General features: G+C 44.6%; 1 protein-coding gene across 1 annotated transcript in view; it reads right to left on the bottom strand.

Annotated features, from left to right (window-relative positions):
• LOC134968664 (mucin-5AC-like) overlaps nt 1-25,190 on the bottom strand; it is a 509,092-nt gene that overhangs the window by 162,337 nt on the left and 321,565 nt on the right. Inside the window, exons 32-33 of the mRNA XM_063944186.1 lie at nt 10,217-10,888; nt 2,648-3,319 (exon numbers count right to left, since the gene is read on the bottom strand). Of these exons, the coding sequence (XP_063800256.1) occupies nt 2,648-3,319; nt 10,217-10,888 (1,344 nt within the window). The remainder of the gene's footprint in view (nt 1-2,647; nt 3,320-10,216; nt 10,889-25,190) is intronic.

Genomic DNA, 25,190 nt, shown 5'->3' with positions numbered 1-25,190 from the left:
AGTGGTCATGTTATTGGCCTTGGCTTCGGCCAGGCGTGTGTCAGAATTGGCGGCTTTGTCATGTAAAAGCCCTTATCTGATTTTCCATATGGATAGGGCAGAATTGAGGACTCGTCCCCAGTTTCTCCCTAAGGTGGTATCAGCTTTTCACTTGAACCAGCCTATTGTAGTGCCTGCGGCTACTAGGGACTTGGAAGATTCCAAGTTACTGGACATAGTCAGGGCCTTAAAAATTTATATTTCCTGGACGGCTGGAGTCAGGAAAACTGACTCGTTTTTTATCCTGTAGGCACCCAACAAAATAGGTGCTCCTGCTTCTAAGCAGACTATTGCTCGCTGAATTTGTAGCACAATTCAGCTGGAGCATTCTGCGGCTGGATTGCCGCATCCTAAATCAGTAACAGACCATTCCACGAGGAAAGTGGGCTCATCTTGGGCGGCTGCCCGAGGGGTCTCGGCTTTACAACTTTGCCGAGCTGCAACTTGGTCAGGAGCAAACACGTTTGCTAAATTCTACAAATGTGATACCCTGGCTGAGGAGGACCTTGAGTTCTCTCATTCGGTGCTGCAGAGTCATCCGCACTCTCCCGCCCGTTTGGGAGCTTTGGTATAATCCCCATGGTCCTTACGGAGTTCCCAGCATCCACTAGGACGTCAGAGAAAATAAGATTTTACTCACTGGTAAATCTATTTCTCGTAGTCCGTAGTGGATGCTGGGCGCCCATCCCAAGTGCGGATTGTCTGCAATACTTGTATATAGTTATTGCCTAACTAAAGGGTTATTGTTGAGCCATCTGTTGAGAGGCTCAGTTATATTTCATACTGTTAACTGGGTATAGTATCACGAGTTATACGGTGTGATTGGTGTGGCTGGTATGAGTCTTACCCGGGATTCAAAATCCTTCCTTATTGTGTCAGCTCTTCCGGGCACAGTATCCTAACTGAGGTCTGGAGGAGGGGCATAGAGGGAGGAGCCAGTGCACACCAGATAGTACCTAATCTTTCTTTTAGAGTGCCCAGTCTCCTGCGGAGCCCGTCTATTCCCCATGGTCCTTACGGAGTTCCCAGCATCCACTACGGACTACGAGAAATAGATTTACCGGTGAGTAAAATCTTATTTTTCATTTTTATAGGTACCCCTTTTGGATTCTACTGGACAAGTGGACGTGACCGGCGTGGGATGTAGGTATGTAATCTCTCTCATTTTTACAGGAACCACCTATTGGATTCTACATGGACAAGTGGACGTGACCGGCGTGGGATGTAGGTAAGTATGTGTGAGTGTGTAAGTGTGTTTTAATAAATTTTTTCTTTCACGGTGTGTGTGTGTTGTGTTTTTATTTGGGTATTTTTTGTTGTTGTAGAACTACAGGTACCAGCGGGCCCGTTATTTCCCCGCATGCTCGTACTTGAGGTTCTCCAAGTACCAGCAAGCGGGGGAGGCTTGCTGGGCCTTGTAGCTCCACAACAAAAAACAATATTCTTTTTTTTTTTTACACACTTATGGCTATCAGCCTTGCACCCACCGCCCAGGGGTGTTGGGGACAGCCTCGGGGTTCACCCCTGGCCCTTGGGTGCCTGGAGGGGGGGGACCCCTTGATTTAAGGGGTTCCCACTCCTCCAGGGAACCCCGGCCAGGGGTGACTAGTTGGGGGGGTAATGCCATGGCCGCAGGGACCTACATAAATGTGTCCCCCGGCTGTGGCATTATGTCCCTGGCTAGTGGAGCCCGGTGCTGGTTTTAAAAATACGGGGGGACCCCTACATCTTTTGTCCCCTGTATTTTTGGAACCAGGACCGGTCTAAGAGCCCGGTGCTGGTTGTCTAAATACGGGGAACCCCTGTCCAATTTTTTCCCAGTATTTAAACAACCAGGACCGGCTCAAAGAGCCCGAGGCTGGTTATGCTTAGGAGGGGGGACCTCACACATTTTTTTTTATTTTTTTTTAACCCATTAAGACCCTTCTCCATTAAGTTAATGGAAGCCCTAGACAACAAAATTGCATTTATGTCCTCCTCCCACTCCCTTCCCAGTCCCAAACACTCATTTTTATTTTTTTTCTATAAAAATGTACAATATATCACAAGTATGAGAGGCAGGCAGCGGGCATTTGCGGCATCGGACTGAGATGCAAATTAGTGGCGGAGGGCTGGGTCAGTTGATGGTAGGCAAGTTTGTAAGCCATTGGCGGTGGCAGCAGGCATTGGCTCAGAGGCAGTAGCGGGCATTGGCTCGGTGGCGATAGGGGTCATCGGCAGGATCCGGTGGACATTATGGCTGTAGTGCCTCACCAGCCACTGACCTCACCGCACGCCACTGCTGCATCCCCTGTACTTGCATAAACTTAGTATTGGGGCATGTGCATGATAGGCTCCACATATTAACTAATGTTCAACACATTATAAGCTCATATTTGACTGTCTCTAAAACTGATTATGTACCAGAAAATGTATTATTATTATTATTATTTCCTAATGTTCTTTGACATGCAAAACCTTTATCTCTGCTTGATAAAGCAAGACACTTTATTCTTAAATAACAGAATTTTCCTTATTTTCAATACAGTTTTTTTTGGAATAATGTACATATCACAGTGTTTAAACTTTGTACATGCAAAATAGAATTTGAATCCCATTTCACTCTTACGTGTAGTTGGAGATGTGGTCTTTGTAGTTGTGGGAGTAGATGTCTCTGGTGTAGTTATTTCTGGAGTAGTTGTAGTCGTAGTAACAGTGGTTGTTGGTGATGTCGATGTTGCTGTACTCCGAGTTGATGTTGTGGTCTTTGTAGTTGTGGGAGTAGATGTTTCTGGAGAAGTTGTGGTCTTAGTAACAGTGGTTGTTGGTGATGTAGATGTTGTACTCTGAGTTGATGTTGTTGTGGTCTTTGTAGTTGTGGGAGTAGATGTTTCTGGAGAAGTTGTGGTCTTAGTAACAGTGGTTGTTGGTGATGTAGATGTTGTACTCTGAGTTGTGGTTGTTGTGGTGACAGGGGTTGTAGTTAAGCAGTAACTTGGGAGTGGGAGACAGCAATACACACTTATCTCATAGTTGTAACACACAGGTAAGACCCCATCTTTGTCTTTGTTGTTACAGATGAGCCCATAGGAGACATCACATGTCACTTTCTGTCCCAGTTTGTCCAGTGGTATAGCTGGGAGTTGCTTTGCTCTGCAGGAAATGTTCTCTGGTTTCTCACACAGATGATATCCAGCTTTTGTGATATTCTCATATGTCTCGTAATCTCCTCCACTGGTTCCATTTGTAGGATAACTCACATCAAACCACTGTGACCATGAGCACTTACGGAAACAGGAAGCTAAAGAAAAGATAAATATATCAAATACATTTATTTTTATAGTATATAATTTTGTACGCCATTTGAGAACTACAATACTTATCAATCTTTAAAGTATTGGTGCAAAACACCCATACTGTCATCAGAATTGGGCACATCTCTGTGGACATGCCACCTACAGTATATGCAGACATTTGGTTTGGTAACCATCCTTATTATCAGTGCACTTATGTACAGCACTATACTCTGTGCTAATAATACATCTGTATACTTATGCATACAAAGTCATATACAGAGATGTACGCTTATGCATACGCAGCTGCGAATAGGAACACAGATAATATGAGAATATGCGCTAAGCTGCCACTGCCTCAAAAATCTCAATGCGTTCATACATAGGGGCCTATTTATTAACATTATTTTTACTAATAAAATGTAAAAAAGAGTGTTTTCACAGGATGCGACCAGCCAGATAAACTGTGTTAGCAGTGGCAGGGAAGGGAACCTTACCTCCGCTGCTGCTGTCAGAGGGACCGGAAGGTCCCACTGCCTCCCTGCACCCTTCCCTCAGTGTTGCCGTGCTGCCAATCATTGCTGATCGGTCAGCACAGCAGAATTCCCCACCCCCAGCGGCTGCAGACAATGGCAGCTGCTGGTAAGTGTAAATCATACTCCTTGTGTACATGGCAGCTGTCCGGGCTCTAAAACCTAAAGTTGCGACGGTCACAATGTTCACGATCAATGTTCCGATGTTTGAAAAAAAGTAAAAAAATAAAAATAAAAATCATATGTGTATATATCTATATCTATCTATCTATCTATCTATCTATATATATCTATATATCTATATATATATATATATATAGAAAACCAATATAGAGGGGCACTCACCAGAAATTTGCATTTAAAAAAAGCATTGAATTTTAATGCATACTTATCAGAATAATGTTTCAAACAGATAATTCAATTGTACTTCGACGTTTCGATCCCTCAGGATCATCATCAGGAGATTGCAACAGATACAGCATACACAGCAGGTTACATCTGTTCATATGCACCAATATCAAGTGATCAATGCCTAGCAGGTCTCCTAAATACCCCCAGCACCTTTATGGTAGGCAGCATTTTCAATTAGCTAATTAAATTCACGGAGCCTTCCAAAACTGGAAAAGGGCAATTTGCACCATCAACATGGGGGTATTTAGGAGACCTGCTAGGCATTGATCACTTGATATTGGTGCATATGAACAGATGTAACCTGCTGTGTATGCTGTATCTGTTGCAATCTCCTGATGATGATCCTGAGGGATCGAAACGTCGAAGTACAATTGAATTATCTGTTTGAAACATTATTCTGATAAGAATGCATTAAAATTCAATGCTTTTTTTAAATGCAAATTTCTGGTGAGTGCCCCTCTATATTGGTTTTCTATATGTTGGAGTCTGGACTTTACACTGGACCTCTTGGGAGTCACCCCAGTCGTTGATCTATTGGGTCGGTGAGAGTGCGACCATACCTGGAAGTATTATTTTGAACAAAGTCTTATCTATATGGACATTGTTTTTGGTCTGTCACCCACGTTACTTATTGACATGGATGTTTTTTTCATATCATCTTTAGTCTAGTGGTTTTTATTGGAAGTTTCACCTTGCTTAATTTTGAAGGTGCTCTTCAGTTTTAAATTTTTAATTTTTTGTTGTTTAGACGTGTTGGCTTTGGTGCTCCTCGCTGCCTCTTCACATCATGATGTTTTGATATGGATTGATTTCAGATCTTGGTCTAACACATGTAAATTTTGTGCTGAATTTCCTAGATTTTAGGGATTAGATATATAATTGTTGGGCTATTGGTATTTAACAGCTAGTTGTACTGTACCGGGTTGTACGCAGATTGCATTGTTGCCGTTACAGAATTTTGCTTCTGGGTCATCCAACTCTATCTATGTCTCAGACAGCTCCAATCGCCTTTGACGAGAGTTTACTACAGGCCGCAGAAAGTGGTTTGGTGTCTCTGACAGATGACGATGCAGACAAGATCTACTTTGACCATCTGGAATTTAAGAAATTACCTACTGAAAAAACAGTTGATATCTATCATAAACTTCTTAGACTAAAACGTAGAGAGGTGGAATTGACCCCGCACGGTCAATTCTTGTCAGAATATCACAGAACCAAAAAAATCCCACGCGGCTTTCGGGTTGCCCACCATCGGCCGCACCAATGCTCTCTTCTGTAGCAAATGGTGCGGCGTGCTGAATAAATGCTCCTTAGACCTTATCCTTCTAGTAATAGAAGAGGTGGGGTCTGAAGTAGCTAAGGTACGTGAGGAGATTGTAGTTTTGGACAAAGCCAGTTTGCCTTCTTTTAAGGCGGATAAAACTGAGAAGTGGTGTGAAAAACTACAATCCTCCGTTGATGCCTTTAAAGATGAGTTAGTATCCTTTAAGAGGAAGAAGCTACAGACAGTAACTAGTGATTATGCTAATCACCAGGTCAATCGCTGGCTGACTGGTAACGCACAAACACCGCGACGCCGGAGGCCACAGAGGTATTTCAAACAAAAGGGTTTCGATAGATTTGAGGCTACAACTTCCCCTTCAACATCTGACACCGACCATTCTGCCCCCCGTCCACCAAGTGGTTTTTTAGATCACTATACAAGGGATACCACTCGCCGCGGAGGTCTCACCCGAGGCGAGGGGGATATAAAAAGAAGAGGGAGGAGGAGACGGCAGACCTAGGTCTGGTATTCAATTTGTCCTCGCATGTGTTATCCCCAGGTGAATTGTCGCTGTTATCGTTAGGAATGTCGTTTGTACCGACATCGAGACATGATTGTTTCAATTTAGCTGTGGATCAATATAAGTTCGGTCGTAAATTGAGGTTAAAAGAATTTTTTCGTAATAACAGCAGTAATCCAGCAGACAGCCAGGTAGTTGGATCTCTACGAAAACCGAGCTTATTTGATCCACAGTGTTCCAATGCTAGCATACGTACATTTTTGCGCATGGTTGAACAAGATATTGAAAACGATACAGACCTGGTGTCTCATAGCAATTTGTTACCTGAACAGTGGAAAGCGCTTAGATCACTTAGGGGTAATCAATCTATTACAATACGGACTGCCGATAAGGGCGGGGCAGTTGTTGTTCAAAACTCCAGTGATTATGATCAGGAGATCAAACGCCAATTATCTGACACGGCCACATATATCCAATGTACCAATAATCCCATTCCCCGTATCAAGCGCATTGTTGATGACTCATTGGATAGAGCAGTCACTTGTGGTTGGCTCACTGAGCAGATCGTGGGTTTCCTTAAGGTGGATTTCCCGGTCTGCCCAGTGATATATACTTTGCCAAAAGTGCATAAGAGCATGCTAGACCCCCCCTGGTAGGCCCATTATATCGGCCAGGGGCTCTCTGTTACAACCCTTGGCCATGTTTGTGGACAGCTTCCTGCAGGACCTTGTACAGTTTGTCCCAAGTTACCTGCGTGACACGGGGGACTTTCTGGACAAGATCCTGGCGTTAGATGATCTACCGGATGATACGCTGTTATGCACATTAGACGTGTCCTCCCTATATACGATCATTCCACACAAGCAGGGCATCACAGCGGTTCGGAATTTAATGTCTGCCCATAGACCAGCAGGGCCACCAGTTGAATTCATTCTAGAGTTGTTGGAGCTCATTCTTGTACACAATCACTTTATGTATGGCAATAGGTACTATATTCAGTGCGCAGGAACAGCGATGGGGTCCAATGTGGCCCCGATTTACGCTGGAGTGTTTATGCATGAATATGAGTCCACACACATTATTCCACAGTTTGGTGAGAGAATACTCTATTATAAGAGATACATCGATGATGTTTTTTTGTTGTGGAGAGGCACTGAGGAGCACTTTGAAAGTATGCTTAGTACACTAAATTCTTTGGAAGGTAATGTTCGGTTCACGGGACAGTGTAGTCGCAACAATATCCAATTCTTGGATGTGATGGTAACATGGGATGGGTCTAGATTGAGTACCACCCTTTACCGTAAAGAAACGGACAGAAACACTATATTGCATGCGAAAAGCAATCACCCGCCACATTTAAAGAACAGCCTACCAATTTCGCAGTTTATGCGTGTGCTAAGGAACAATTCCGACGCAATTACTGCAGAATCTCAGTTGTCTGAAATGAGCCAACGCTTCTTGGATAGGGGCTATGATAGTAAAACCATAGAGGGATGCCTCACCGGAGCACACAAGAACATTCGTAAAAAAATACGTAATCAAGGTGATCGTATGATGTTTGTGACTCAGTTTGATCAGAAGTCCTCAAGAGTATCTAAATCCATTAAGAAACATTGGCCTATCATCTCTACAGATTCATCATTAACTATGTTCAACACGGATAATCCTATGATGGCGTACCGCAGGGGTAGAAATCTTAAACAACTGTTGATGCACCCCAGTAGATCCCAACCTGAGAGTGAGAATACGTGGCTAATGACCCAGAAACCAGGCCATGGTGCTTTTTAGTGCCCAGTGATATCGTACAGCCGCAACCGGAAGTGACGCGGGTACGCAATGCGGAAGTGCTGTGCGTTCCAGCCGCGCTTGGTGGAACGCACGCGAGCGATATGTGTCTGGCGCGTGTTGGTGGAATACGGGGAAGGTGTTTGATTAGGGGTGGCCCTGCACACACCATGTGAAGCTGATTGCGTTCCATTTGAACATAATGGAACGCACGCTGATACAATCCCAGCTGCTCTCTTTGTTTGAGTAAGGACCAGCCTGGTTGTTGGTAAGTGCTATTGGTATGGGGGTGTACTTGTCTTTTTGTCCCTATGAGGGGATTAGTTATATCATGTTGATGGTGCAAATTGCCCTTTTCCAGTTTTGGAAGGCTCCATGAATTTAATTAGCTAATTGAAAATGCTGCCTACCATGAAGGTGCTGGGGGTATTTAGGAGACCTGCTAGGCATTGATCACTTGATATTGGTGCATATGAACAGATGTAACCTGCTGTGTATGTTGTATCTGTTGCAATCTCCTGATGATGATCCTGAGGGATCGAAACGTCGAAGTACAATTGAATTATCTGTTTGAAACATTATTCTGATAAGTATGCATTAAAATTCAATGCTTTTTTTAAATGCAAATGTCTGGTGAGTGCACCTCTATATTGGTTTTCTATATGTTGGAGTCTGGACTTTACACTGGACCTCTTGGGAATCACCCCAGTCGTTGATCTATTGGGTCGGTGAGAGTGCGACCATAACTGGAAGTATCTATATATATATATATATATATATATATATATTATTATTATTTTTTTAACTAAAATCATTTTGGATAGGATTAAATTCATGTTCTTCACCTAATTCACTCTTTAAAAAAAATTACAATTTCTGAGCGTTTTTTTGGGGGGGGGAATAGTCAGTTAAGTGGTTAAAAACAACACTACAGCTGCATTGAGTGCATTTCTGACTCCAGCTCATTTGCATATGATTCTCTGCATGTTTTGATTTGATTAGCGAAAGAGGAAGACTGCTAATCGATTCTCAAGGTGAGGAATCCCAAAACTAGATAATACGGTTGCTATTCCTTATGTTTGAATAATCCCAAAGGAATTGAAATATATCCTAGAGATTAAAGTGAAAAACTTTATTATTCTCTATAAGCAGTTAAGTGAAAATTTTCCCACAGGAGTGGATGTATAACAACTGAGTTATTAGAAAGCTGTTGTGACTCTGCTGTAATAATAAAAGCCACAGAGTGCAGCAATATATTTGTGGAGTGAGATTTTATTGTATTTCATTGCTTTGATAAGATTACTATTAATTATGCAGGCTATATAAAAACATAGCCATCGATGTAGGTTAATTATACCAGCCAGATCTGTATTTTATTGTACGATTTTTATTGTATCTTAGGGTATTTTATGTATTGTTCATATGGCCATACTGTGTATGTTTAATAAATTATAGTGAAATGCATCCATAATTGTGTCAAAATTTAACCCGTTAGCAGTGCTTCCTGATAAGAGACTTTTTGTATGATAACTCTAAATCAGGCCTACATATTTTTTGCACAAAGAACTCTATATAGGGGTCTATTCAATGCATGTCGGATCCTCTCCAACGGAGGGGATCCGACAATGCAGTATTAAATTTGCGGGCAAATCCGACAGATATTGCACGTTTTCGATAATGCCAATCCGACTTTTTTAAAGTCGGATTGACATTGTCAAAAAAACGGGACTAGAACCTGTCGGATTTTGCCGCAAATCCGACAAAACATGTAAATCCGCTGCTAATCCACTGATCCACGTGTTTTCCAATAAGTTGGAATTGCCGACAAGTCGGGAAAACGACAAAACTATTGAATAGGTCGAATCATGATTCGACCTAAAAAAGTCAGAAACTGCCGTCTTTCTGACTAGACGGCAGTTCCGACTTCAATTCAGTAGACCCCATAGCCTACAATTCTGTCTAAACACCCTTACTGCAAGCCTCTATAAAGCCCATTTATGCTCCTTCAGTCACAAGTGGGGATGTGACTGAGATGTGCATGACCCTGCATCCCCTGTACTTGCATAAACTTAGTATTGGGGCATGTGCATGATAGGCTCCACATATTAACTAATGTTCAACACATTATAAGCTCATATTTGACTGTCTCTAAAACTGATTATGTACCAGAAAATGTATTATTATTATTATTATTATTATTATTATTATTATTATTCCCTAATGTTTTTTGACATGCAAAACCTTTATCTCTGCTTGATAAAGCAAGACACTTTATTCTTAAATAACAGAATTTTCCTTATTTTCAATACAGTTTTTTTTGGAATAATGTACATATCACAGTGTTTAAACTTTGTACATGCAAAATAGAATTTGAATCCCATTTCACTCTTACGTGTAGTTGGAGATGTGGTCTTTGTAGTTGTGGGAGTAGATGTCTCTGGTGTAGTTATTTCTGGAGTAGTTGTAGTCGTAGTAACAGTGGTTGTTGGTGATGTCGATGTTGCTGTACTCCGAGTTGATGTTGTGGTCTTTGTAGTTGTGGGAGTAGATGTTTCTGGAGAAGTTGTGGTCTTAGTAACAGTGGTTGTTGGTGATGTAGATGTTGTACTCTGAGTTGATGTTGTTGTGGCCTTTGTAGTTGTGGGAGTAGATGTCTCTGGAGAAGTTGTAGTCTTAGTAACAGTGGTTGTTGGTGATGCAGACGTTGTTGTACTCTGAGTTGTGGTTGTTGTGGTGAGAGGGGTTGTAGTTAAGCAGTAACTTGGGAGTGGGAGACAGCAATACACACTTATCTCATAGTTGTAACACAGAGGTACAACCCCATCTTGGTCTTTGTTGTTACAGATGAGCCCATAGGAGACATCACATGTCACTTTCTGTCCCAGTTTGTCCAGTTTATCTGGGAATTGCTTTGCTCTGCAGGAAATGTTCTCTGGTTTCTCACACAGATGATATCCAGCTTTTGTGATATTCTCATATGTCTCGTAATCTCCTCCACTGGTTCCATTTGTAGGATAACTCACATCAAACCACTGTGACCATGAGCACTTACGGAAACAGGAAGCTAAAGAAAAGAAAAATATATCAAATACATTTATTTTTATAGTATATAATTTCTCTGACGTCCTAAGTGGATGCTGGGGACTCCGTCAGGACCATGGGGATTAGCGGCTCCGCAGGAGACAGGGCACAAAAGTAAAAGCTTTAGGATCAGGTGGTGTGCACTGGCTCCTCCCCCTATGACCCTCCTCCAAGCCTCAGTTAGATTTTTGTGCCCGGCCGAGAAGGGTGCAATCTAGGTGGCTCTCCTAAAGAGCTGCTTAGAGTAAAAGTTTTGTTAGGTTTTTTATTTTCAGTGAGTCCTGCTGGCAACAGGCTCACTGCATCGAGGGACTTAGGGGAGAGAAGTGAACTCACCTGCGTGCAGGATGGATTGGCTTCTTAGGCTACTGGACACCATTAGCTCCAGAGGGAGTCGGAACACAGGTCTCACCCTGGGGTTCGTCCCGGAGCCGCGCCGCCGACCCCCTTGCAGATGCCGAAAAGTGAAGAGGTCCAGAAACCGGCGGCAGAAGACTTTTCAGTCTTCATAAGGGAGCGCACAGCACTGCAGCTGTGTGCCATTGTTGTCAGCACACTTCATAGCAGCGGTCACTGAGGGTGCAGGGCGCTGGGGGGGGCGCCCTGGGCAGCAATGATAGTACCTTATTCTGGCTAAAAATACATCACATATAGCCCCTGGGGGCTATATGGATGTATTTAACCCCTGCCAGGTCTCAGAAAAACGGGAGAAGAAGCCCGCCGAAAAGGGGGCGGGGCCTATTCTCCTCAGCACACAGCGCCATTTTCCCTCACAGAAATGCTGGTGGGAAGGCTCCCAGGCTCTCCTCTGCACTGCACTACAGAAACAGGGTTAAAACAGAGAGGGGGGGCACTTATTTGGCGATATGACTATATATATTAAAATGCTATAAGGGAAAAACACTTATATAAAGGTTGTCCCTGTATAATTATAGCGTTTTTGGTGTGTGCTGGCAAACTCTCCCTCTGTCTCCCCAAAGGGCTAGTGGGGTCCTGTCCTCTATCAGAGCATTCCCTGTGTGTGTGCTGTGTGTCGGTACGTGTGTGTCGACATGTATGAGGACGATGTTGGTGAGGAGGCGGAGCAATTGCCTGTAATGGTGATGTCACTCTCTAGGGAGTCGACACCGGAATGGATGGCTTATTCAAGGAATTACGTGATAATGTCAACAGAGACGGCCGGCAAACAAAATAGTACCTGTCCAGGCGTCTCAAACACCGTCAGGGGCTTTAAAACGCCCATTTACCTCAGTCGGTCGACACAGACACGGACACTGATTTCAGTGTCGACGGTGAAGAAACAAACGTATTTTCCTTTAGGGCCACACGTTACTTGTTAAGGGCAATGAAGGAGGTGTTACATATTTCTGATACTACAAGTACCACAAAAAAGGGTATTATGTGGGGTGTGAAAAAACTACCTGTAGTTTTTCCTGAATCAGATAAATTAAATGAAGTGTGTGATGATGCGTGGGTTTCCCCCGATAGAAAATTATTGGCGGTATACCCTTTCCCGCCAGAAGTTAGGGCGCGTTGGGAAACAAGTGGCGGTACCGTCTCCAGATAGGGCCGTCCTCAAGGAGCCAACTGATAGGAGGCTGGAAAATATCCTAAGAAGTATATACACACATACTGGTGTTATACTGCGACCAGCGATCGCCTCAGCCTGGATGTGCAGAGCTGGGGTGGCTTGGTCGGATTCCCTGACTAAAAATATTGATACCCTTGACAGGGACAGTATTTTATTGACTATAGAGCATTTAAAGGATGCATTTCTATATATACGAGATGCACAGAGGGATATTTGCACTCTGGCATCAAGAGTAAGTGCGATGTCCATATCTGCCAGAAGATGTTTATGGACACGACAGTGGTCAGGTGATGCAGATTCCAAACGGCACAAAGAAGTATTGCCGTATAAAGGGGAGGAGTTATTTGGGGTCGGTCCATAGGACCTGGTGGCCACGGCAACTGCTGGAAAATCCACCGTTTTTACCCTAAGTCACATCTCTGCAGAAAAAGACACCGTCTTTTCAGCCTCAGTCCTTTCGTCCCCATAAGAGTCATATCTGCCCAGGGATAGAGGAAAGGGAAGAAGACTGCAGCAGGCAGCCCATTCCCAGGAACAGAAGCCTCCACCGCTTCTGCCAAGTTTCTCAGCATGACGCTGGGGCCGTACAGGACCCCTGGATCCTACAAGTAGGATCCCAGGGGTACAGATTGGAAAGTCGAGACGTTTCCCCCTCGCAGGTTCCTGAAGTCTGCTTTACCAACGTCTCCCTCCGACAGGGAGGCAGTATTGGAAACAATTCACAAGCTGTATTCCCAGCAGGTGATAATCAAAGTACCCCTCCTACAACAAGGAAAGGGGTATTATTCCACACTATGTTGTGGTACTGAAGCCAGAAGGCTCGGTGAGACCTATTCTAAATCTGAAATATTTGAACACTTACAAAGGTTCAAATCAAGATGGAGTCACTCAGAGCAGTGATAGCGAACCAGGAAGAAGGGGACTATAGGGTGTCCCGGGACATCAGGGATACTTACCTCCATGTCCCAATTTGCCCTTCTCTCCAAGGGTACCTCAGGTTCGTGGTACAGAACTGTCACTATCAGTTTCAGACGCTGCCGTTTGGATTGTCCACGGCACCCCGGGTCTTTACCAAGGTAATGGCCGAAATGATGATTCTTCTTCAAAGAAAATGGACGACCTCCTGATAAGAGCAAGGTCCAGAGAACAGTTGGAGGTCGGAGTAGCACTATCTCAAGTAGTTCTACAACAGCACGGGTGGATTCTAAATATTCCAAAACCGCAGTTGTTTCCGACGACACATCGGCTGTTCCTAGGGATGATTCTGGACACAGTCCAGAAAAGGGTGTTTCTCCCAGAGAAGAAAGCCAGGGAGTTATCCGAGCTCGTCAGGAACCTCCTAAAACCAGGAAAAGTGTCAGTGCATCATTGCACAAGGGTCCTGGGAAAAATGGTGGCTTCTTACGAAGCGATTCCATTCGGCAGTTTTCACGCAAGAACTTTTCAGTGGGATCTGCTGGAAAAATGGTCCGGATCGCATCTTCAGATGCATCAGCGGATAACCCTGTCTCCAAGGACAAGGGTGTTTCTTCTGCGGTGGCTGCAAAGTACTCATCTACTAATGGGCCGCAGATTCGGCATTCAGGAAGGGTCCTGGTGACCAGGGATGCCAGCCTGAGAGGCTGGGGAGCAGTCACACAGGGAAAAAATTTCCAGGGAGTGTGATCAAGTCTGGAGAATTCTCTCCACATAAATATACTGGAGCTAAGGGCAAGTTACAATGCTCTAAGCTTAGCAAGACCTCTGCTTCAAGGTCAGCCGGTATTGATCCAGTGGGACAACATCACGGCAGTCGCCCACGTAAACAGACAGGGCGGCACAAGAAGCAGAAGGGCAATAGCAGAAACTGCAAGGATTCTTCGCTGGGCGGAAAATCAGGTGATAGCACTGTCAGCAGTGTTCATTCCGACGCCCGGGAGAGTGGGGATTTCATCGGGAAGTCTTCCACATGATTGTGAACCATTGGGAAAGACCAAAGGTGGACATGATGGCGTCCCGCTTGAACAAAAAACTGGACAGGTATTGCGCCAGGTCAAGAGACCCTCAGGCAATAGCTGTGGACGCTCTGGTAACACCGTGGGTGTACCAGTCAGTGTATGTGTTCCCTCCTCTGCTTCTCATACCCAAGGTACTGAGAATTATAAGACGTAGAGGAGTAAGAACTATACTCGTGGCTCTGGATTGGCCAAGAAGGACTTGGTACCTGGAACTTCAAGAGATGCTCACAGAGGACTCATGGCCTCTGCCGCTAAGAAGGGACTTGCTTCAGCAAGTACCATGTCTGTTCCAAGACTTACCGCGGCTGCGTTTGACGGCATGGCGGTTGAACGCCGGATCCTAAGGGAAAAAGGCATTCCGGAAGAGGTCATTCCTACCCTGGTCAAAGCCAGGAAGGAGGTGACCGCACAACATTATCACCACATGTGGCGAAAATATGTTGCGTGGTGTGAGGCCAGGAAGGCCCCACGAAGAAATTTCAACTCGGTCGATTCCTGCATTTCCAGCAAACAGGAGTGTCTATGGGCCTCAAATTGGGGTCCATTAAGGTTCAAATTTCGGCCCTGTCGATTTTCTTCCAGAAAGAATTGGCTTCAGTTCCTGAAGTCCAGAAGTTTGTCAAGGGAGTACTGCATATACAACCCCCTTTTGTGCCTCCAGTGGCACTGTGGGATCTCAACGTAGTTCTGGGATTCCTCAAATCACATTGGTTTAAACCGCTCAAATCTGTGGATTTGAAATATCTCACATGGAAAGTGACCATGCTGTTGGCCCTGGCCTCGGCCAGGCGAGTGTCAGAATTGGCGGCTTTGTCTCACAAAAGCCCATATCTGATTGTCCATTCGGACAGGGCAGAGCTGCGGACTCGTCCCCAGTTTCTCCCTAAGGTGGTGTCAGTGTTTCACCTGAACCAGCTTATTGTGGTACCTGCGGCTACTAGGGACTTGGAGGACTCCAAGTTGCTAGATGTTGTCAGGGCCCTGAAAATATAGGTTTCCAGGACGGCTGGAGTCAGGAAAACTGACTTGCTGTTATCCTGTATGCACCCAATAAACTGGGTGCTCTTGCTTCTAAGCAGACGATTGCTAGTTGGATGTGTAGTACAATTCAGCTTGCACATGCTGTGGCAGGCCTGCCACAGCCAAAATATGTAAATGCCCATTCCACAAGGAAGGGGGCTCATCTTGGGCGGCTGCCCGAGGGGTCTCGGCTTTACAACTTTGCCGAGCAGCTACTTGGTCAGGGGCACACCCTGACTGAGGAGGACCTGGAGTTCTCTCATTCGGTGCTGCAGAGTCATCCGCACTCTCCCGCCCATTTGGGAGCTTTGGTATAATCCCCATGGTCCTGACGGAGTCCCCAGCATCCACTTAGGACGTCAGAGAAAATAAGAATTTACTTACCGATAATTCTATTTCTCGTAGTCCGTAGTGGATGCTGGGCGCCCATCCCAAGTGCGGATTGTCTGCAATACTTGTACATAGTTATTGTTACAAAAATCGGGTTATTATTGTTGTGAGCCATCTTTTCAGAGGCTCCGCTGTTATCATGCTGTTAACTGGGTTCAGATCACAGGTTGTACAGTGTGATTGGTGTGGCTGGTATGAGTCTTACCCGGGATTCAAAATCCTTCCTTATTGTGTACGCTCGTCCGGGCACAGTATCCTAACTGAGGCTTGGAGGAGGGTCATAGGGGGAGGAGCCAGTGCACACCACCTGATCCTAAAGCTTTTACTTTTGTGCCCTGTCTCCTGCGGAGCCGCTAATCCCCATGGTCCTGACGGAGTCCCCAGCATCCACTACGGACTACGAGAAATAGAATTATCGGTAAGTAAATTCTTATTTTTGTACGCCATTTGAGAACTACAATACTTATCAATCTTTAAAGTATTGGTGCAAAACACCCATACTGTCATCAGAATTGGGCACATCTCTGTGGACATGCCACCTACAGTATATGCAGACATTTGGTTTGGTAACCATCCTTATTATCAGTGCACTTATGTACAGCACTATACTCTGTGCTAATAATACATCTGTATACTTATGCATACAAAGTCATATACAGAGATGTACGCTTATGCATACGCAGCTGCGAATAGGAACACAGATAATATGAGAATATGCGCTAAGCTGCCACTGCCTCAAAAATCTCAATGCGTTTATTAACATTATTTTTACTAACAAAATGTAAAAAAGAGTGTTTTCACAGGATGCGACCAGCCAGATAAACTGTGTTAGCAGTGGCAGGGAAGGGAACCTTACCTCCGCTGCTGCTGTCATAGGGACCGGAAGGTCCCACTGCCTCCCTGCACCCTGCCCTCAGTGTTGCCGTGCTGCCAATCATTGCTGATCGGTCAGCACAGCAGGATTCCCCACCCCCAGCGGCTGCAGACAATGGCAGCTGCTGGTAAGTGTAAATCATACCCCTTGTGTACATGGCAGCTGTCCGGGCTCTAAAACCTAAAGTTGCGACGGTCACAATGTTCCCGATCAATGTTCCGATGTTTGAAAAAAAGTAAAAAAAATAAAATAAAAATCATATGTGTATCTATCTATCTATCTATCTATCTATCTATCTATCTATCTATCTATCTATCTATCTATCTATATATATATGTATATGTATATATAATTTTTTTTTAACTAAAATCATTTTGGATAGGATTAAATTCATGTTCTTCACCTATTTCACTCTTTAAAAAAAATTTAAATTTCTGAGCTTTTTTTTTGGGGGGGGGGGGGAAATAGTCAGTTAAGTGGTTAAAAACAACACTACAGCTGCATTGAGTGCATTTCTGACTCCAGCTCATTTGCATATGATTCTCTGCATGTTCCGATTTGACTAGCGAAACAGGAAGACTGCTAATCGATTCTCAAGGTGAGGAATCCCAAAACTAGATAATACGGTTGCTATTCCTTATATTTGAATAATCCCAAAGGAATTGAAATATATCCTAGAGATTAAAGTGAAAAACTTTATTATTCTCTATAAGCAGTTAAGTGAAAATTTTCCCACAGGAGTGGATGTATAACAACTGAGTTATTAGAAAGCTGTTGTGACTCTGCTGTAATAATAACAGCCACAGAGTGCAGCAATATACAGGTTGAGTATCCCATATCCAAATATTCCGAAATACAGAATATTCCGAAATACGGAATTTTTGGAGTGAGACTGAGATAGTGAAACCTTTGTTTTCTGATGGCTCAATGTACACAAACTTTGTTAAATACACAGTTATTAAAAAGTATTGTATTATAAGACCCTCAGGCTGTGTGTATAAGGTGTATATGAAACATAAATGAATTGTGTGACTGTACACACACTTTGTTTAATGCACAAAGTTATAAAAAAATATTGGCTAAAATGACCTTCAGGCTGTGTGTATAAGGTATATATGAAACATAAATGCATTCTGTGCTTAGACCTAGGTCCCATCACCATGATATCTCATTATGGTATGCAATTATTCCAAAATACGGAAAAATCCGATATCCAAAATACTTCTGGTCCCAAGCATTTTGGATAATGGATACTCAACCTGTATTTGTAGAGTAAGATTTAATTGTATTTCATTGCTTTGATAAGATTACTATTAATTATGCAGGCTAAATAAAAACATAGCCATCGATGAAGGTTAATTATACCAGCCAGATCTGTATTTTATTGTACGATCTTTATTGTATCTTAGGGTATTTTATGTATTGTTCATATGGCCATACTGTGTATGTTTAATAAATTATAGTGAAATGTATCCATAATTGTGTCAAAATTGAACCCGTTAGCAGTGCTTCCTGATAAGAGACTTTTTGTATGATAACTCTAAATCAGGCCTACATATTTTTTGCACAAAGAACTCTATATAGGGGTCTATTCAATGCATGTCGGATCCTCTCCAACGGAGGGGATCCGACAATGCAGTATTAAATTTGCGGGCAAATCCGACAGATATTGCACGTTTTCGATAATGCCAATCCGACTTTTTTAAAGTCGGATTGACATTGTCAAAAAACGGGACTAGAACCTGTCGGATTTTGCCGCAAATCCGACAAAACATGTAAATCCGCTGCTAATCCACTGATCCACGTGTTTTCTAATAAGTTGGAATTGCCGACAAGTCGGGAAAACGTCAAAACTATTGAACAGGTCGAATCATGATTCGACCTAAAAAAGTCAGAAACTGCCGTCTTTCTGACTAGACGGCAGTTCCGACTTCAATTCAGTAGACCCCATAGCCTACAATTCTGTCTAAACACCCTTACTGCAAGCCTCTATAAAGCCCATTTATGTTCCTTCAGTCACAAGTGGAGATGTGACTGAGATGTGCATGACCCTGCATCCCCTGTACTTGCATAAACTTAGTATTGGGGCATGTGCATGATAGGCTCCACATATTAACTTATGTTCAACACATTAAAAGCTCATATTTGACTGTATATAAAACTAATTATGTACCAGAAAATGTATTATTATTATTATTATTTCCTAATGTTCTTTGACATGCAAAACCTTTATCTCTGCTTGATAAAGCAAGACACTTTATTCTTAAATAACAGAATTTTCCTTATTTTCAATAGAGATGAGCGCCGGAAATTTTTCGGGTTTTGTGTTTTGGTTTTGGGTTCGGTTCCGCGGCCGTGTTTTGGGTTCGACCGCGTTTTGGCAAAACCTCACCGAATTTTTTTTGTCGGATTCGGGTGTGTTTTGGATTCGGGTGTTTTTTTCAAAAAACCCTAAAAAACAGCTTAAATCATAGAATTTGGGGGTAATTTTGATCCCAAAGTATTATTAACCTCAAAAAACATAATTTACACTCATTTTCAGCCTATTCTGAACACATCACACCTCACAATATTATTTTTAGTCCTAAAATTTGCACCGAGGTCGCTGTGTGAGTAAGATAAGCGACCCTAGTGGCCGACACAAACACCGGGCCCATCTAGGAGTGGCACTGCAGTGTCACGCAGGATGTCCCTTCCAAAAAACCCTCCCCAAACAGCACATGACGCAAAGAAAAAAAGAGGCGCAATGAGGTAGCTGTGTGAGTAAGATTAGCGACCCTAGTGGCCGACACAAACACCGGGCCCATCTAGGAGTGGCACTGCAGTGTCACGCAGGATGTCCCTTCCAAAAAACCCTCCCCAAACAGCACATGACGCAAAGAAAAAAAGAGGCGCAATGAGGTAGCTGACTGTGTGAGAAAGATAAGCGACCCTAGTGGCCGACACAAACACCGGGCCCATCTAGGAGTGGCACTGCAGTGTCACGCAGGATGTCCCTTCCAAAAAACCCTCCCCAAACAGCACATGACGCAAAGAAAAAAAGAGGCGCAATGAGGTAGCTGACTGTGTGAGAAAGATAAGCGACCCTAGTGGCCGACACAAACACCGGGCCCATCTAGGAGTGGCACTGCAGTGTCACGCAGGATGTCCCTTCCAAAAAACCCTCCCCAAACAGCACATGACGCAAAGAAAAAAAGAGGCGCAATGAGGTAGCTGACTGTGTGAGAAAGATAAGCGACCCTAGTGGCCGACACAAACACCGGGCCCATCTAGGAGTGGCACTGCAGTGTCACGCAGGATGTCCCTTCCAAAAAACCCTCCCCAAACAGCACATGACGCAAAGAAAAAAAGAGGCGCAATGAGGTAGCTGTGTGAGAAAGATAAGCGACCCTAGTGGCCGACACAAACACCGGGCCCATCTAGGAGTGGCACTGCAGTGTCACGCAGGATGTCCCTTCCAAAAAACCCTCCCCAAACAGCACATGACGCAAAGAAAAAAAGAGGCGCAATGAGGTAGCTGTGTGAGTAAGATTAGCGACCCTAGTGGCCGACACAAACACCGGGCCCATCTAGGAGTGGCACTGCAGTGTCACGCAGGATGGCCCTTCCAAAAAACCCTCCCCAAACAGCACATGATGCAAAGAAAAAAAGAGGCGCAATGAGGTAGCTGACTGTGTGAGTAAGATTAGCGACCCTAGTGGCCGACACAAACACCGGGCACATCTAGGAGTGGCACTGCAGTGTCACGCAGGATGTCCCTTCCAAAAAACCCTCCCCAAACAGCACATGACGCAAAGAAAAAAAGAGGCGCAATGAGGTAGCTGTGTGAGTAAGATTAGCGACCCTAGTGGCCGACACAAACACCGGGCCCATCTAGGAGTGGCACTGCAGTGTCACGCAGGATGTCCCTTCCAAAAAACCCTCCCCAATCAGCACATGATGCAAAGAAAAAGAAAAGAAAAAAGAGGTGCAAGATGGAATTATCCTTGGGCCCTCCCACCCACCCTTATGTTGTATAAACAAAACAGGACATGCACACTTTAACCAACCCATCATTTCAGTGACAGGGTCTGCCACACGACTGTGACTGATATGACGGGTTGGTTTGGACCCCCCCCCAAAAAAGAAGCAATTAATCTCTCCTTGCACAAACTGGCTCTACAGAGGCAAGATGTCCACCTCATCTTCACCCTCCGATATATCACCGTGTACATCCCCCTCCTCACAGATTATCAATTCGTCCCCACTGGAATCCACCATCTCAGCTCCCTGTGTACTTTGTGGAGGCAATTGCTGCTGGTCAATGTCTCCGCGGAGGAATTGATTATAATTCATTTTAATGAACATCATCTTCTCCACATTTTCTGGATGTAACCTCGTACGCCGATTGCTGACAAGGTGAGCGGCGGCACTAAACACTCTTTCGGAGTACACACTTGTGGGAGGGCAACTTAGGTAGAATAAAGCCAGTTTGTGCAAGGGCCTCCAAATTGCCTCTTTTTCCTGCCAGTATAAGTACGGACTGTGTGACGTGCCTACTTGGATGCGGTCACTCATATAATCCTCCACCATTCTATCAATGTTGAGAGAATCATATGCAGTGACAGTAGACGACATGTCCGTAATCGTTGTCAGGTCCTTCAGTCCGGACCAGATGTCAGCATCAGCAGTCGCTCCAGACTGCCCTGCATCACCGCCAGCGGGTGGGCTCGGAATTCTGAGCCTTTTCCTCGCACCCCCAGTTGCGGGAGAATGTGAAGGAGGAGATGTTGACAGGTCGCGTTCCGCTTGACTTGACAATTTTGTCACCAGCAGGTCTTTCAACCCCAGCAGACCTGTGTCTGCCGGAAAGAGAGATCCAAGGTAGGCTTTAAATCTAGGATCGAGCACGGTGGCCAAAATGTAGTGCTCTGATTTCAACAGATTGACCACCCGTGAATCCTTGTTAAGCGAATTAAGGGCTGCATCCACAAGTCCCACATGCCTAGCGGAATCGCTCCGTGTTAGCTCCTTCTTCAATGCCTCCAGCTTCTTCTGCAAAAGCCTGATGAGGGGAATGACCTGACTCAGGCTGGCAGTGTCTGAACTGACTTCACGTGTGGCAAGTTCAAAGGGCATCAGAACCTTGCACAACGTTGAAATCATTCTCCACTGCACTTGAGACAGGTGCATTCCATCTCCTATATCGTGCTCAATTGTATAGGCTTGAATGGCCTTTTGCTGCTCCTCCAACCTCTGAAGCATATAGAGGGTTGAATTCCACCTCGTTACCACTTCTTGCTTCAGATGATGGCAGGGCAGGTTCAGTAGTTTTTGGTGGTGCTCCAGTCTTCTGTACGTGGTGCCTGTACGCCGAAAGTGTCCCGCAATTTTTCTGGCCACCGACAGCATCTCTTGCACGCCCCTGTCGTTTTTTAAAAAATTCTGCACCACCAAATTCAAGGTATGTGCAAAACATGGGACGTGCTGGAATTTGCCCATATTTAATGCACACACAATATTGCTGGCGTTGTCCGATGCCACAAATCCACAGGAGAGTCCAATTGGGGTAAGCCATTCCGCGATGATCTTCCTCAGTTGCCGTAAGAGGTTTTCAGCTGTGTGCGTATTCTGGAAAGCGGTGATACAAAGCGTAGCCTGCCTAGGAAAGAGTTGGCGTTTGCGAGATGCTGCTACTGGTGCCGCCGCTGCTGTTCTTGCGGCGGGAGTCCATACATCTACCCAGTGGGCTGTCACAGTCATATAGTCCTGACCCTGCCCTGCTCCACTTGTCCACATGTCCGTGGTTAAGTGGACATTGGGTACAACTGCATTTTTTAGGACACTGGTGAGTCTTTTTCTGACGTCCGTGTACATTCTCGGTATCGCCTGCCTAGAGAAGTGGAACCTAGATGGTATTTGGTAACGGGGGCACACTGCCTCAATAAATTGTCTAGTTCCCTGTGAACTAACGGCGGATACCGGACGCACGTCTAACACCAACATAGTTGTCAAGGACTCAGTTATCCGCTTTGCAGTAGGATGACTGCTGTGATATTTCATCTTCCTCGCAAAGGACTGTTGAACAGTCAATTGCTTACTGGAAGTAGTACAAGTGGGCTTACGACTTCCCCTCTGGGATGACCATCGACTCCCAGCGGCAACAACAGCAGCGCCAGCAGCAGTAGGCGTTACACGCAAGGATGCATCGGAGGAATCCCAGGCAGGAGAGGACTCGTCAGACTTGCCAGTGACATGGCCTGCAGGACTATTGGCATTCCTGGGGAAGGAGGAAATTGACACTGAGGGAGTTGGTGGGGTGGTTTGCGTGAGCTTGGTTACAAGAGGAAGGGATTTACTGGTCAGTGGACTGCTTCCGCTGTCACCCAAAGTTTTTGAACTTGTCACTGACTTATTATGAATGCGCTGCAGGTGACGTATAAGGGAGGATGTTCCGAGGTGGTTAACGTCCTTACCCCTACTTATTACAGCTTGACAAAGGGAACACACGGCTTGACACCTGTTGTCCGCATTTCTGGTGAAATACCTCCACACCGAAGAGCTGATTTTTTTGGTATTTTCACCTGGCATGTCAACGGCCATATTCCTCCCACGGACAACAGGTGTCTCCCCGGGTGCCTGACTTAAACAAACCACCTCACCATCAGAATCCTCCTGGTCAATTTCCTCCCCAGCGCCAGCAACACCCATATCCTCCTCATCCTGGTGTACTTCAACACTGACATCTTCAATCTGACTATCAGGAACTGGACTGCGGGTGCTCCTTCCAGCACTTGCAGGGGGCATGCAAATAGTGGAAGGCGCATGCTCTTCACGTCCAGTGTTGGGAAGGTCAGGCATCGCAAACGACACAATTGGACTCTCCTTGTGGATTTGGGATTTCAAAGAACGCACAGTTCTTTGCGGTGCTTTTGCCAGCTTGAGTCTTTTCAGTTTTCTAGCGAGAGGCTGAGTGCTTCCATCCTCATGTGAAGCTGAACCACTAGCCATGAACATAGGCCAGGGCCTCAGCCGTTCCTTGCCACTCCGTGTGGTAAATGGCATATTGGCAAGTTTACGCTTCTCCTCCGACAATTTTATTTTAGGTTTTGGAGTCCTTTTTTTTCTGATATTTGGTGTTTTGGATTTGACATGCTCTGTACTATGACATTGGGCATCGGCCTTGGCAGACGACGTTGCTGGCATTTCATCGTCTCGGCCATGACTAGTGGCAGCAGCTTCAGCACGAGGTGGAAGTGGATCTTGATCTTTCCCTAATTTTGGAACCTCAACTTTTTTGTTCTCCATATTTTATAGGCAGAACTAAAAGGCACCTCAGGTAAACAATGGAGATGGATGGATTGGATACTAGTATACAATTATGGACGGACTGCCACGGTTAGGTGGTATAAAAAAACCACGGTTAGGTGGTATATATTATAATAATAATACAATTATGGATGGACGGACTGCCTGCCGACTGCCGACACAGAGGTAGCCACAGCCGTGAACTACCGCACTGTACACTGGTTGATAAAGAGATAGTAGTATACTCGTAACAACTAGTATGACACTATGACGACGGTATAAAGAATGAAAAAAAAACCACGGTTAGGTGGTATATATTATAATAATAATACAATTATGGATGGACGGACTGCCTGCCGACTGCCGACACAGAGGTAGCCACAGCCGTGAACTACCGCACTGTACACTGGTTGATAAAGAGATAGTAGTATACTCGTAACAACTAGTATGACACTATGACGACGGTATAAAGAATGAAAAAAAAACCACGGTTAGGTGGTATATATTATAATAATAATACAATTATGGATGGACGGACTGCCTGCCGACTGCCGACACAGAGGTAGCCACAGCCGTGAACTACCGCACTGTACACTGGTTGATAAAGAGATAGTAGTATACTCGTAACAACTAGTATGACACTATGACGACGGTATAAAGAATGAAAAAAAAACCACGGTTAGGTGGTATATATTATAATAATAATACAATTATGGATGGACGGACTGCCTGCCGACTGCCGACACAGAGGTAGCCACAGCCGTGAACTACCGCACTGTACACTGGTTGATAAAGAGATAGTAGTATACTCGTAACAACTAGTATGACACTATGACGACGGTATAAAGAAAGAAAAAAAAATACCACAGTTAGGTGGTATATATTATAATAATAATACAATTATGGATGGACGGACTGCCTGCCGACTGCCGACACAGAGGTAGCCACAGCCGTGAACTACCGCACTGTACACTGGTTGATAAAGAGATGGTAGTATACTCGTAACAACTAGTATGACACTATGACGACGGTATAAAGAATGAAAAAAAAACCACGGTTAGGTGGTATATATTATAATAATAATACAATTATGGATGGACGGACTGCCTGCCGACTGCCGACACAG

Source organism: Pseudophryne corroboree, chromosome 11 (assembly GCF_028390025.1).
Source record: "Pseudophryne corroboree isolate aPseCor3 chromosome 11, aPseCor3.hap2, whole genome shotgun sequence".
Lineage (NCBI taxonomy): Eukaryota > Metazoa > Chordata > Amphibia > Anura > Myobatrachidae > Pseudophryne > Pseudophryne corroboree.
The sequence above is the reverse complement of the archived record's forward strand: the minus strand, read 5'-3'. Positions and strand labels throughout refer to the sequence as shown.